Source organism: Ixodes scapularis, unplaced genomic scaffold (genome assembly GCF_016920785.2).
Source record: "Ixodes scapularis isolate PalLabHiFi unplaced genomic scaffold, ASM1692078v2 PGA_scaffold11__112_contigs__length_91849675, whole genome shotgun sequence".
NCBI classification, from domain to species: domain Eukaryota; kingdom Metazoa; phylum Arthropoda; class Arachnida; order Ixodida; family Ixodidae; genus Ixodes; species Ixodes scapularis.
In genome coordinates, this window is record NW_024609837.1 from 45,284,610 (window position 1) to 45,296,224 (window position 11,615).

At 45.0% G+C, this 11,615-nt stretch overlaps 2 protein-coding genes across 2 annotated transcripts in view; one reads left to right on the forward strand and one right to left on the reverse strand.

Annotated features, from left to right (window-relative positions):
• Nucleotides 1-2,235, forward strand: part of LOC8040737 (myosin-IIIb) — a 160,343-nt gene extending 158,108 nt beyond the window's left edge. The window contains exon 34 of the mRNA XM_029980058.4: nucleotides 1,005-2,235. Coding sequence (XP_029835918.2) covers nucleotides 1,005-1,266 — 262 coding nt within the window. The 3' untranslated portion in view covers nucleotides 1,267-2,235. The remainder of the gene's footprint in view (nucleotides 1-1,004) is intronic.
• A 14-nt stretch (nucleotides 2,236-2,249) lies between these two features.
• On the reverse strand, nucleotides 2,250-9,919 carry LOC8040739. Its single transcript, XM_042288899.1, has 5 exons — nucleotides 9,616-9,919; nucleotides 7,522-7,623; nucleotides 5,771-5,975; nucleotides 4,405-4,645; nucleotides 2,250-2,680 (listed from the first exon to the last, which is right to left on the reverse strand). Exons 1-5 carry the CDS (start codon nucleotides 9,765-9,767, stop codon nucleotides 2,577-2,579), a joined length of 804 nt encoding a protein of 267 aa, XP_042144833.1. The 5' UTR covers nucleotides 9,768-9,919; the 3' UTR covers nucleotides 2,250-2,576.
• Nucleotides 9,920-11,615: the final 1,696 nt, after the last annotated feature.

Below are 11,615 nucleotides of genomic sequence, written 5' to 3' on the forward strand. Positions count from 1 at the left end.
ACCGAGACCCAATTTGAGCGGCTAACGTCGTTTGCCTCCATGGATGCTCAGCTGGCTGCCATTTCGTCATTAAAAATTTCCAAAAATTACTTATAACTTTTGATTCAGGTAATGGTAAGTTCTCCAACTTTGGCATATGGTCCAGAACTGCTAGCACTACATTTGAGCAGAAGCTGACCTTTCAAAAACTGAAAGTTTATTTTTGCAGCAAAAAAGACCCCCCAATACACAGCTTCCTTTTCTCCCTAACACACGGTAGTATGGTCTCACACCTGTCCCCCTCTCCTTTAAGTTAAATACGGAAAAATAATCATTGCACACTTTTCACCCTGCCACCAATTCCTGCTAAATTTATTATACCACTTTTGGTCTCTGATAAAACATTTCCAAGCGACCCTGTATGGATGATTGGGTCGCATATTAAATGGACCATGAAACAATCTTTTTCACTTCAGCTAACTAGTGCATAGGACAATAAGACTAGGAACAGAGATCAGATTTTGTTCAAACAGGCTAGTGCAAGCAGAGAAAGGATTATCTCCAGGCAATAGATAATACAATCATATATCAAACCAGAAATAAAAAAAAAATCTATATCCGGGCCTCATCATGCTGACAAAGACCAGCAAACAAAGAATGCGTCCTGCACAACCCTGCTAGATTTATCATTCTTTTTATTGCATATTTTTTATTTTCATTTTATTTTGTTTCTTTCTTATATTCTATTTATTATTTATTTATTATTGTATCATATCTGTCCAAAAACCTGATTCTCACGCCGACACATTTGTATTCCATTAAAATTGTTTACCTTTCCAGACCAGCTGTGCTAGTTTCTGATGGTGGCTATGATACCCGACTGGCACCAACCAAGGTTTAAGCCCCGCCGGGGCGCAAACTTTACATATCAACGCTCCCAGCAAGTCACTCGTTCACGACGCTCATTACAACTCTCGTTTGTGACGATTTTCTGATAAAGAAACTAAACTTGATTTCATCGCCAGGCAACCTGAAACACCGACGAGGCCGGTGCCAAAGGTGGCGGCGTTGGCCCCCGAGTGCGACCCCAACCAGGGGCCGTACCAGTTCAAGAAGATCCTGCGGCGGCCCACGCCGTCACCCCAGCCCTCGCCGACCAACCAGACGCCGGGAGTGTTTGACTTCCGCAAGCTCCTACGCAAGACGGACCACGCGCCGACCGAGACCCTGAAGCGTTGCAAAGGGCTCCTGTCGACGAGATCGGTGTCGTCGGCCACGGATTTATGACCAACTTAGTCCCAGCCTGATGCCAGCATGTGCCGACCTGCTTCCAGCGTAAGCCGGGCTGTTGCGAGTGTGCGTCGGCGTGCTGCCAACTTGTGCCGGCCTGGTACCAACGTGTACCGACCTTCATCCAGCTTTGCCGGCCTGACGCCGACTATAAAAATGTATGTTATGTGCTGGTGCGAACGGAGTGCAGAGGCAACTAGTCTTACCTATCCGCGTCGAAAAAAAACAGCTTCTCAATGTCTCCGTCTCCCCTTGAATTCTCGTGAATCGCATCCACATGACTAAAGGTAGGAATAAACGACGAAACTGACTCGCGTGCGGGAATTCAGACAAAGTCGCTTGCTTTGAAAAGTTCACCAACCCCTCGTCTGTCGTCAATCTCGCCAGCTTCCAGCAGTCATGACTGCGGTTTATGTGGACGAAGCATTGTGCTGATCTACGCCTTTGTGCCTATGCAATAATCGCACAGCTTGTTTCGTCCATTATAGCTCGATGTATTTTTTTTATCAGTAATACATACTAATTCATCGTCAAGCTGAACGATAAACAGTATGTCTTAGGAAAGTGTGCGTGACACTTAAATTCCATCTTACGAGCATCAGACGTCTGAAATGTGGTATTAAAAAAAAGGGGGGGGGGGGCCAGCTTATTAAACAGAGTTACATGGTGGACAGAAACAAACTTTGCACTTGTGTACATGCCGCTTCTGTAAGCTGGCTGTGTTTCGTGACTTGAAAACAAACGTGTACCTAACAACCTACCTTCCTCAGGGCGCTTGAGCAACTACCACGTTGGCAGCAAATGACCTCCAATGCACATGCGGGGACAAGTGTGTGCAATATATAGCGTGCATTTATTGCAATCAAAACGTGAACCTTTGTACATAACGAATGAGACTGTACAGAAGATGTAAAAAAAAAACACATTAAAACCAGAGTATTGAAAATAAAGGCCAACAAATATGTCTTTTTTTGTAAGATGTGTTATGCTCTCTGGAGATTTCTTTGCACACGCCTCACCCACATATTTTTGAATACTGGCGAGATACATCTTGCAATGTTTGTTTGGCACATCTTGCACACGACTAGTATACCAAACCCTCACTTTCCTCTTCTATCACAAACAATGGGGTAGTATTCGCTGCCCCATTTTAAAGAAACGAGTATAAAATGAGATACTCACGTCCTACCGTAGAACCCGCCTCATTCGAAACGCGCTCAATGAGGTGAAGCAATACAACAAGGTTGGTTTCATTCTGTCCCCACTGCCCTAGAAGCTTGCTCCCAGACCTTTCTTGGGTGCATGTTTCATTTCGAGACGTAGGTAACGCTTGATATGCTGGCAAAGATACCGCGGCGGGGCTTGCATGAGAAGTATGTCTTGCTTCCCAGGCTTCCGTCAGTAAAACCCACTGCCAGAGACAGAAAAAAAAAAAAAAAAAAAAACGGCTTTAGTAATGTGCTTGTCCTAAATCACATGTTGACAGACCTCCAGTCAGTGAGGCCACAGGGGCCAGATTTACTCTTTGCGGCGGGGACGCAATGTGGCACGATATCGAGGCAAGCTGATTTTATACTGTACAGAAAATTCACGTAACAGATGTAATTTTGTTAAGATGGGTTCAGTCATGAAGCTATTGAAAATAATTGGGCAAATTTCTTCTGTAATTCAATTGCGATTGACTACCTAGATCCAATAGCAGTTAACTACCATTTGAATTACTACAGCAAAATGATTAGTCCCTAACAGTTATATTCATTACTTTTCGAAAGGAGTCTAATCACTTTGCAGTTGCTTATGCTACATGATTTCAATTCACATTATTTGACAGCTCCTTACCTGCAAAGATGTGTCTCTGTTGGGTGCCTCACTGTTTGACGATTCATCATCTTACCTTCGCCATATCTCTAACTTTGTTTGGCCAAGGTCATTTAGTTTAATCATCAGATATGGGGTGATGGGAAGCAGAGTTCCGAGCACCCAAAAAGCTTCACTATTTTGTGTTATCGCTAGGATTTCTCTTTTGCAGTGCAACTCGGAGCAGAAGTGAAACAAAGAAAATGTTTGTTTCACACGTCCCGTGTTGAGCTAGTCAGATACCCTCCACAGCATCTCTTTCCCTCGATACTAAAAAGCAAGCTTTAGCCCCGTAATATAACTACAAAGACAGCTGTTAGCATAAAGAAAGTCTCGCAATCACTGATGCCAAATGCCGATAAAGTAGTTTAGTATCAAATTTACACTACTTTTTGTAAAATACAGCAAGTGCACAGGCGAGCTGCTGGTAGATGGACATTGCCCTCCTGTGTCTTTTACTTCCAATTCAAAACATTCTCTTTTCCTTATTGTGGCCTCGGGTAAAAAACAATATATGGGTTACTTTAAAAAAAAAAAAAAATTATGAATCCCAATTATTTACCACACATTCTAGAGGTTGCCAGTTGCGTGACAGCAACTGGGCAGCAAGTGCCCCTTGACACGCACAAACGCATCAGAACAAGTAAAGATGGCTGCTGCTTGTTGACTGCCGTGATATACCGCTCCGGCTCTCCAGCCAATTGCTTTTTAATGCTCCCCGCAAATTCCAAAATTTCTCCCGACCGTCCGTTAGTGCATTTCCCACCAAATTTAGCGGAGAAATCGATGTTGCGTGACCTAGCCGATTCGGTATCCCCGCTAAATTTGGCGGGAAGGTAGACGTTATGCGACTTGCTCCCAAGACCTATGCACCAATTACGTTTCCCCGCTAAACTTGGCCGAGAAATCGACGTCGCCTGACCCGACATCGCACTACCTATGCATCAATTTGGTTTCCCCACTAAATGTAGCGGAGAAATCGACAATGCATGACCCATGCTTTTATACGCATATTGATGCAACATGACCTATACCATACTAGACCGTATGCTGTCCCATAAACAAATTAGAACGACCGCTCCTTAAATGACCTTGGGAATAACGGTCGCTGCCAATATTTTTGTAACTTTGCTTTTCCACCAACGTGCGTCGGCGAGAAAGTACCTCGACGGGCCGACCACATCATTTCGTCCCGGCTTCCTCCCTTGCGAACAAACCGAAAAAGTAAGTAAAACCCTACAAGCGTCGTCGCTGAGCGGACGGGCCGAGACCACTTACAGGGTTCCTCCAGGTCCAGTCCAACCCAGACTGTGCAGGCGGTGCTGGAGTCGAGGTGCCCGACGTAGCGGACCTTTCCCAGCAATCTGTCCCTCACGACGGCCCGGCAACCCTTCTCGAGTGCGCCCAAGGCTAGGTCTCTCAGTCGAGCCTTGGGACCCGGGAATCGTTGGCAACGTTCGCACAAACAGCTCTCCAGGGGGACCCAGGAGCTCGCCACTCTGCTCAGCTCGCGCAGCACCTAGCAACGAGATGTGCCCGTTGATGTCCACGTCGGATCTTGTTGCACTTTGGCCGACGTGCACGTTCGAGGTTGGCGAGATGCCAAATTGTTATTGAAGGTGGGAAGCTAGCGCAGTAGGCGGGACGTCCAAAGGATACTCCCCGGTGTTCCAATTCTGTCGGCGACCACATAAGTGGTAAAAGCAACAAAAAAAAATAATGGGTGGACAAAATGAAAAATGATACACAGAGACAGCCAACTCGCGATTCCCATTTTCTTTTAGCTTTATATAGATGCGAAAATAAAAGAAGGACAAAAAGGAAAGAGTACTGTGTACGTGAGTTTTTCTTTGTCCGCGAGTTTTGTGGCGTTATCCGATATTTATCGAGTACTGACCGTCAGACTCCGAATGTCGCTCATTTCGTCTCCCTGCTACGTTCGTGGTGAGATGCACTAACTCGTTGACAAACTTTCTGTGGAAGCGCAGTCAAAGCTATCTATGCCCGTGCGAATAATTGGACGTGGCTAAAAGTCAAGCGAGCTCGTGCAAGTGTCGATCTAAACCCTCGCATGCACCCCTCATTTTTATTTGAGTTGCAGAAAATTCGCAGTAAGTGGCATTCATTGATGCAGTGCCTTCAATCATGAGGAAAGCCATTGATCTACCTCGCTTTCAAGGAGGGGGGGGCAGTGCTATGTAGTTCCTGACAGAACATTCCATTGTCAATTCAGGCTAATTATTATACAGGGGATGTAATGGAAATCCCATTTTGAAAGTCAAAAACTAGTATTACGCAAGAATAGGAAAGGTTTCTCTCGCAAGTGGCATTCTGGCCTAAAAGTTAAACACTCTGCTCGGTTATGCGGGAAATCCCACCTGCATGAGATTTTTTACACAGATAAGACACAGGAACACAGACATAATTTAAAGGATTTGGAACTGCATGCGGAACCAAGAGAACATCAGAAGAACATGCCAAAGTAAATGAGAACTTTTTTTTTCTATCTGGCGGAGCATAGAAATCATTTTGCACAACAGCGAATGTTACCATAATTGCGTGTCTTTTATGTTTTGAACTTAATCCAGCATATTATAACATTACTGACAACATATTCATAGTAGCATCTTAATTGCAAACATGCCGGAACAGTAATATGCATGATGAAGATTGGGTGTAGCATGCTTACATGTACCACACTGATGGCTGTATTTGTTTGTAGACACCTCAAAACCGTACTCCATGAGCGGTAGAAATCGGCTGAGAGATCTGTCGTGTTGCGACCATTCTGCGCAGGATCTGCCTCCTTAGCCACAGCAATCAGCTCAGCGTCGTCAGTTTGAGTAGAACTGCAAAGAAATACATGCCGACTTAATTCTTGTATGTAGTGTAATCTTCCAAACTAAAAACACCTGCAGAATGCACACTTAAAAAAAAAAAAAAAGCTAAGACAAGCCATAAGCACATCATGGGCTGCAGAACCAGAAAGGATGACCCTTAATATACTAAACCAGTTGTTCTCAACCAATGACCTTTCGCAGTCTCCTTGTTGATTGGTGGAGATGATGGAGGACCCCCCTCGTGGTGAGAAGAGAAAGGTATATGTATTCATGATAATGATTTAAAAAATAGATATAACTAAGGGCTGTGTAAAGCAGACTTCTCTCATTGACATACAGACAAAAAAACTCGCTGGAAAAGTCGAATGTTTCTTCCCAATCTGAAAAAAGACAACTTTTATTGCCGGGCTTGACTGATGAGGCAGGGCTTCTCGGACCCCTAAAATGTCTTCGCGGAACCAGAGTTGTCCGCAGACCCCCCGTTTTGGGATCACTGTGCTAAACTATCATTATGAAATCAAGGGGTATGGCAGAAATCAAGGGGTATGAAGAATCTGCTGATGTTTTGTTTTTTTCTGCACACCTTCCAAACATGACCTCAGGAAAGTTAGTTTCTTGCATAACATAAAAGCACATTTCCTGGGTCAAGCACAACATGCATGCATTACCTACTTCTCATGTAAAACTAGAATGTGAGACTAATTGTTTCAGCAATGCCATAAAAAACTGAAGACGTTTACCATCCCCTGTAACACCGAATTAGAGTGCAGCTCTTGAGGAGGAGGAGGAGAAGGTATGGGGAGGAGGCTATGTCCCTCCTCCTCTCCTGCTCGCCTCCCATTTAGGGGAAAATTTTCCACTAAATTTAGCGAGGAATTTTTTCCACTAAATTCAGCGGGGATTTTTTCCACTAAATTTAGCAGGGAAATTTCCCGCTAAATTTAGCGGGGAAAATTTTCCGCTAAATTTAGCAAGGAAATTTACCCATAATGCAGCGCACGGTTACGCCGACGCCGCTCAAGCCGGAAACGGGCGCCTAAGAGCTGCGCTCTAAAAGAAAAAGGTGACGTGACAATAAAACTTAATAGTTAAGAAATGTCTTGATCCACCATTGCCCTACATTTTTAAAAATGGAGGAATTGCATTTTGAAGCAACGCATTTTGAAGCAACGGCAGCTTGCAGACATTCAAAATTATGAAGGCTAGAAACATTCTACAAATTTAGAAGTTACCAAAGCAGAGCCCAACTACTATTAGAAGGACCTCGACGACAGATCTTCAGCTCACTGTTTCAGCAAACTCTCCTCCAGACCTCAGCTTACAAAAGAAACTGGTTTTGATCTCAACAAAACTATTATACACACCTGCAACTGCTGCATTTTTGTACGCTTTGGCTTTCTTGCTTGCTCTAACTTTCACGTAAAACTGGCACGGGTGAAGCAATACTGAGTGTGTCGGTGCAGTTGCCACGGGAACTTGCACTCCATTTGTTTATTTTCGATGCAAGTGCTTGTTATAGTCAATGTCTTAAAGTTCAGCAACTTTGTTTACATACACTGGGCAGACAGTGGCGGCAACCCTTTTCCGTGTTTTGGCAAGGACTCCGGTTCCTGTGGCTTCAAGGCTTCGTTTGAGCCTCTCATTTTCTTCAAGGAGCCTTTAAAAGGAACAGTTGAACCACGTCAAAGGCACGAAAGTACAGTTCACGCCATTTCCTCTATTAAAAGGATACAGTAAAAACAGAGATGAAAAATTCGATATAGATGAGAAGAGTGGCTTTTCAACCAAGCACGAAAAAATTAACAAGGAATTAAAGGGATGCTGAACCAAACATTTCAGTGACTATAATGAGTGGTGCACTATCTTTCCACGTGCCAGCAGCTGCCGGTCCGCGCGAGCACACACAACGAAATTGATGTCATAGCCCAAACTCACGCTTAAGATGACAGTCAAATGTGTGGAGATGAAAAGACAAGCTTTTCATCTCCACAGTGGGGTCTGGTGTAAAAGGTAAGTGATTAATTGGTCTAACAAGCTTTCACCTTTGAAGACGAAAAGCCTGTCTTTACTCTCCTTTGGACCAAAGCCCACCCATTTCACTGTCACCTTAAAGGGGTAGGGAAACGAAATTTCAGCGCTCATTTTCTAGCTTTAATGTGTTGCATGTTGCACCCTAACCTCAAAAACACCAGTCTTCCGTCGGAAAGCACCAGAAAACTAATTTTAAAGTAAATAAACGATCTTTCAATGTGCACCTGGTGGATGCATGCGGAGCCTATTTGGGAGGTAGTCTAGCAACGTTGTGGAAACTGCTACGTAGTCGTGACGTAGCAGATTCCTTCGGAGCAGCGCCGCCCTTTGGCATTTCAACGTTTTCCTTCTTAGCTTTCCTCCTGAACTCACAAATCGCGCATTGTACCAAACGGTCCAAGAAGACGGAAAGGAAGGACCCCCTTCTTTCTCGGAGCCTCGTTCGTGCAACCGGAAACAGCCATTCTCCCCCTAGAAGATTAGCCCGTCGCTCAAAACTCGAACAAAAGTTGCTTTCCCCACCCCGTTCAGCCCTAAGCTGACAGTGTTGTGGAAGCTACGTGCTCCTTGGGCCAGCCACACGCTTGTCACCCCACGGGTACTTCGAGCGGCTAGGTTGTAACGCGCTGACGCTATTGACACCACCACAACGCTGACAACGCCACCAAGGGCAAAGCTCATAACCACGCCTGCCTTGCTACTCCACGAATGCGGGAAATATTTTCTTTCTGTTTTTGTTTGCGCCGGACATCCCATGACGCATCGCGCTCTCCGCTCGCTTCTCTTCGAGCGCTTGCTCGAGTGCACCGTTTGGAACGAAAAATATAGCCAATCGTTCAAAATACAAACGTGCGATTATGATTTACGGTTATTATCCGTCATGCTTGACTCATTTCCGAACGAAATTTGAATATTTCAATTTATGTTTCCGTACCCCTTTAAACACAAAAGGGAGACTGCGATGTTTGTTGTGTGCTCGTGCACGCTGGCGGCTCCTGGCTCGTGGAAAGAATGTATGTCACTTATTAAGGACACCGATTTGTTTGGTTCAGTACCTCCATAAACCCGAGCGGCACACATGGTCCTCCGAATATCCTCAGGACGTCCTGACATTCCAGGGATGTCCTGTGGATGTGTATAGGACATCTGTGCTGCTAGGGAAGGAGCAACATGTCAAACGGTGCAGATGCACCAGAGGCCTCAGGTACGAGCTAATGGCCTTTCTATGGTACTGCAACTGTCCAGGGTTGAATGAAGATTATTATTATATTAATTATTATCACTACCTAAGGATGACCCACTTCAGGCATTGGTATGTTGCATGTCATATTCTTGTTCCTGTATTTCACTTTTGCATTGACATGTAAAAATACTGGTTTGAGCATAATGCAAGACATGCAGCAAGTCTAACATGCGCAGGACGTGCTCGCTGCGCCTGCGCAGTGACGTCAGTTTCCTTTCAGAACGAGAACGGCACTGATATCGCTCAGCTGCCCCGCCTCCAGCTCGAGCTTCCTGCCTTCGACACTGCTTCGAGCGTGCACGCTCAGCCGAAGCACTGCGGAAGGCACCGTGCACATGCAGGAAGGCGTTTAACTCTTAAGCAAGTCCTCCAGACCTGTCCCTCTCTTCCATGATGGTGGCAATGTTGGTGCACAGCGACACGATTCCCTTCTGGGAGTGCTTGATGACAAACGCAACCGCCTTTGAGGCGCATTTTGCCTGAAGGCGCGATGGAGTCGACAAGCCGCCGTCCGTTGAATCTCCCATCGCTGCTGAGACCGCTACGACGTTGATGACATTCTGTGAGCAGACACCCACGACGCTAGTCTGTAACTCGCTTGGCACTCTGATTAAGCTGAGGCTGAGCTGATAAACCCAAGAAAAGTGAACGAAACTGACAGCCCTGAGAGCGTGCACACAAGAACTTCAAAATTGTTACACAAATATGATGATGATGATGGTGGTGGTACCACAATTCAGCATGTTCACGTAATTTTTTCCCAGTTACAACTCACAAATACTAACAAAAAACACAATTTGTGTACAAAAAGGTGAAATTACGTTACACTGCCTCAAGTAAACTTATAAAGGCTCTAAAGGCAACAAAGAGAAATGGTTTTATTTTGCTACGGCTTCTATCGACTTCCTTCGACTTCAGACAAGTACACAAGTTGGTAATCCATTTGCCTAGCCACTTTGCGCTGAAGGGTACAAGGGTACTCGCAAGGATGGCGAGTAATGGTAAGTGCTGAATTTGCGGTGGTATTAGAATTATCTGATCGCCTCGCTTTCACCTACAAGACGCGATTCATGGAATAACCGTCTGACGTCCAACGTGAGCAGCGATCTTTCCGCAAAAACGCCTTGACGGGTGTAGCCGAAAGGTCATAGCCGCAGGCTGCAAGCTTGGATTTTGAGTCGCAGTAGAATCCTCCACTTCCTTAGCCGTGGCGAATAGCTGTTCCTAATCATTTATAGAATGCTTGTTTTCAAAATATACTCTGCACCGGATTGCTGCCGTCTTCTCAGCGCGAACAACATCCATCAGTGCCAGGAGAGCGTCAGACCCGTTTAATTTTTACTTTCTTCTACCGTACTTACAAGTCGTTTCCCCAGGGTGAGAGAACGAAACATTATTCGACGAAGCCGGTGTATGCAAAGTTGGTGTTCACACTTTACGCAGATCTGGTTTAGCCGGAAAGCCCAGTCTCCGACTTACTGTCACCACTTTTAACACTCACCTTGTTGCAAGATTTGCGGAAGTTGGAGGTAACGACGCGAGCAATTGGAGCGCGCTGGTAAGTTCCAGGAATTAAAGGAAAGCAACTTAAAGGACGGAGACAGGACTTAACATCTTTCCGTACCCTTCTACTCTCTACTATAACTTTCTAACATTTGAAATCTTGTTATCTACCTTAAAACACACAATGGAACTTTTATTTGTCTTGAAACGTGTAATCAGTCTGGCTCGTGATCAGGCCAGTAATTCAAATCGTTACCCGTCCAGCACAGTCTGGCCCGTGATTAGGCCAGTGATCCATGATCAGGCCAGTGGCTCAAAACGTTACTTGTCCAGCACTGTCGTAGTTAACCGTAATCATAATCGAGCCAATGATCCAAGGCGTTAATATCTGCATCTCCAGTCTGTAGACACTGCTTGCACTTGACATCATAGCACCATGCTGGTGGTCACTCCTCTACTTTCCTTTTTGAGAAAAGCAAACTTAGTGCTGCGAAATGTATGCTTCAGCTCGGCAGCAAAGCCGGCACAATGGCTGATGATGTGACGTCAACACAAGCCACGTATGTAATCAGTTTGGCTAACGATCGAGCCAATGACCCAAACTGTTACCTATTCCTCATAGATAACCATACTCGTTACTAGGGTTCCATGTTTTGGGGGTTCGTGTCCTTCAAATTCGGAGCTCGATTTTAGGGGAGATTTATTTTTTTTCCCAGAGATTGTGTTTTTCACTTTAAATTTTCGCTGGTGCACAAAAAAAACAATTTTCACTTATCGGAGCTTATGCTAAAAAAGATGGCGCTTTTCTGCATTTTCCAAGCATTACCCAAACGTTCATAAAACGCTGCGGTACTGATAAGAGAACGAGGTAA

Coding starts and splice junctions, on each gene's coding strand:
- LOC8040739 (XM_042288899.1), bottom strand. CDS start 9,767: ATGGGAGATTCAACGGACGGCGGCTTGTCGACTCCATCGCGCCTTCAG. Junction 5,976..7,521: donor GCCGCCACTGTCTGCCCAGT/GTATGTAAACAA, acceptor ATTTCTTTGCAG/TTCTACTCAAACTGACGACG. Junction 2,681..4,404: donor ACTGGACCTGGAGGAACCCT/GTAAGTGGTCTC, acceptor TGTCTCTGGCAG/TGGGTTTTACTGACGGAAGC.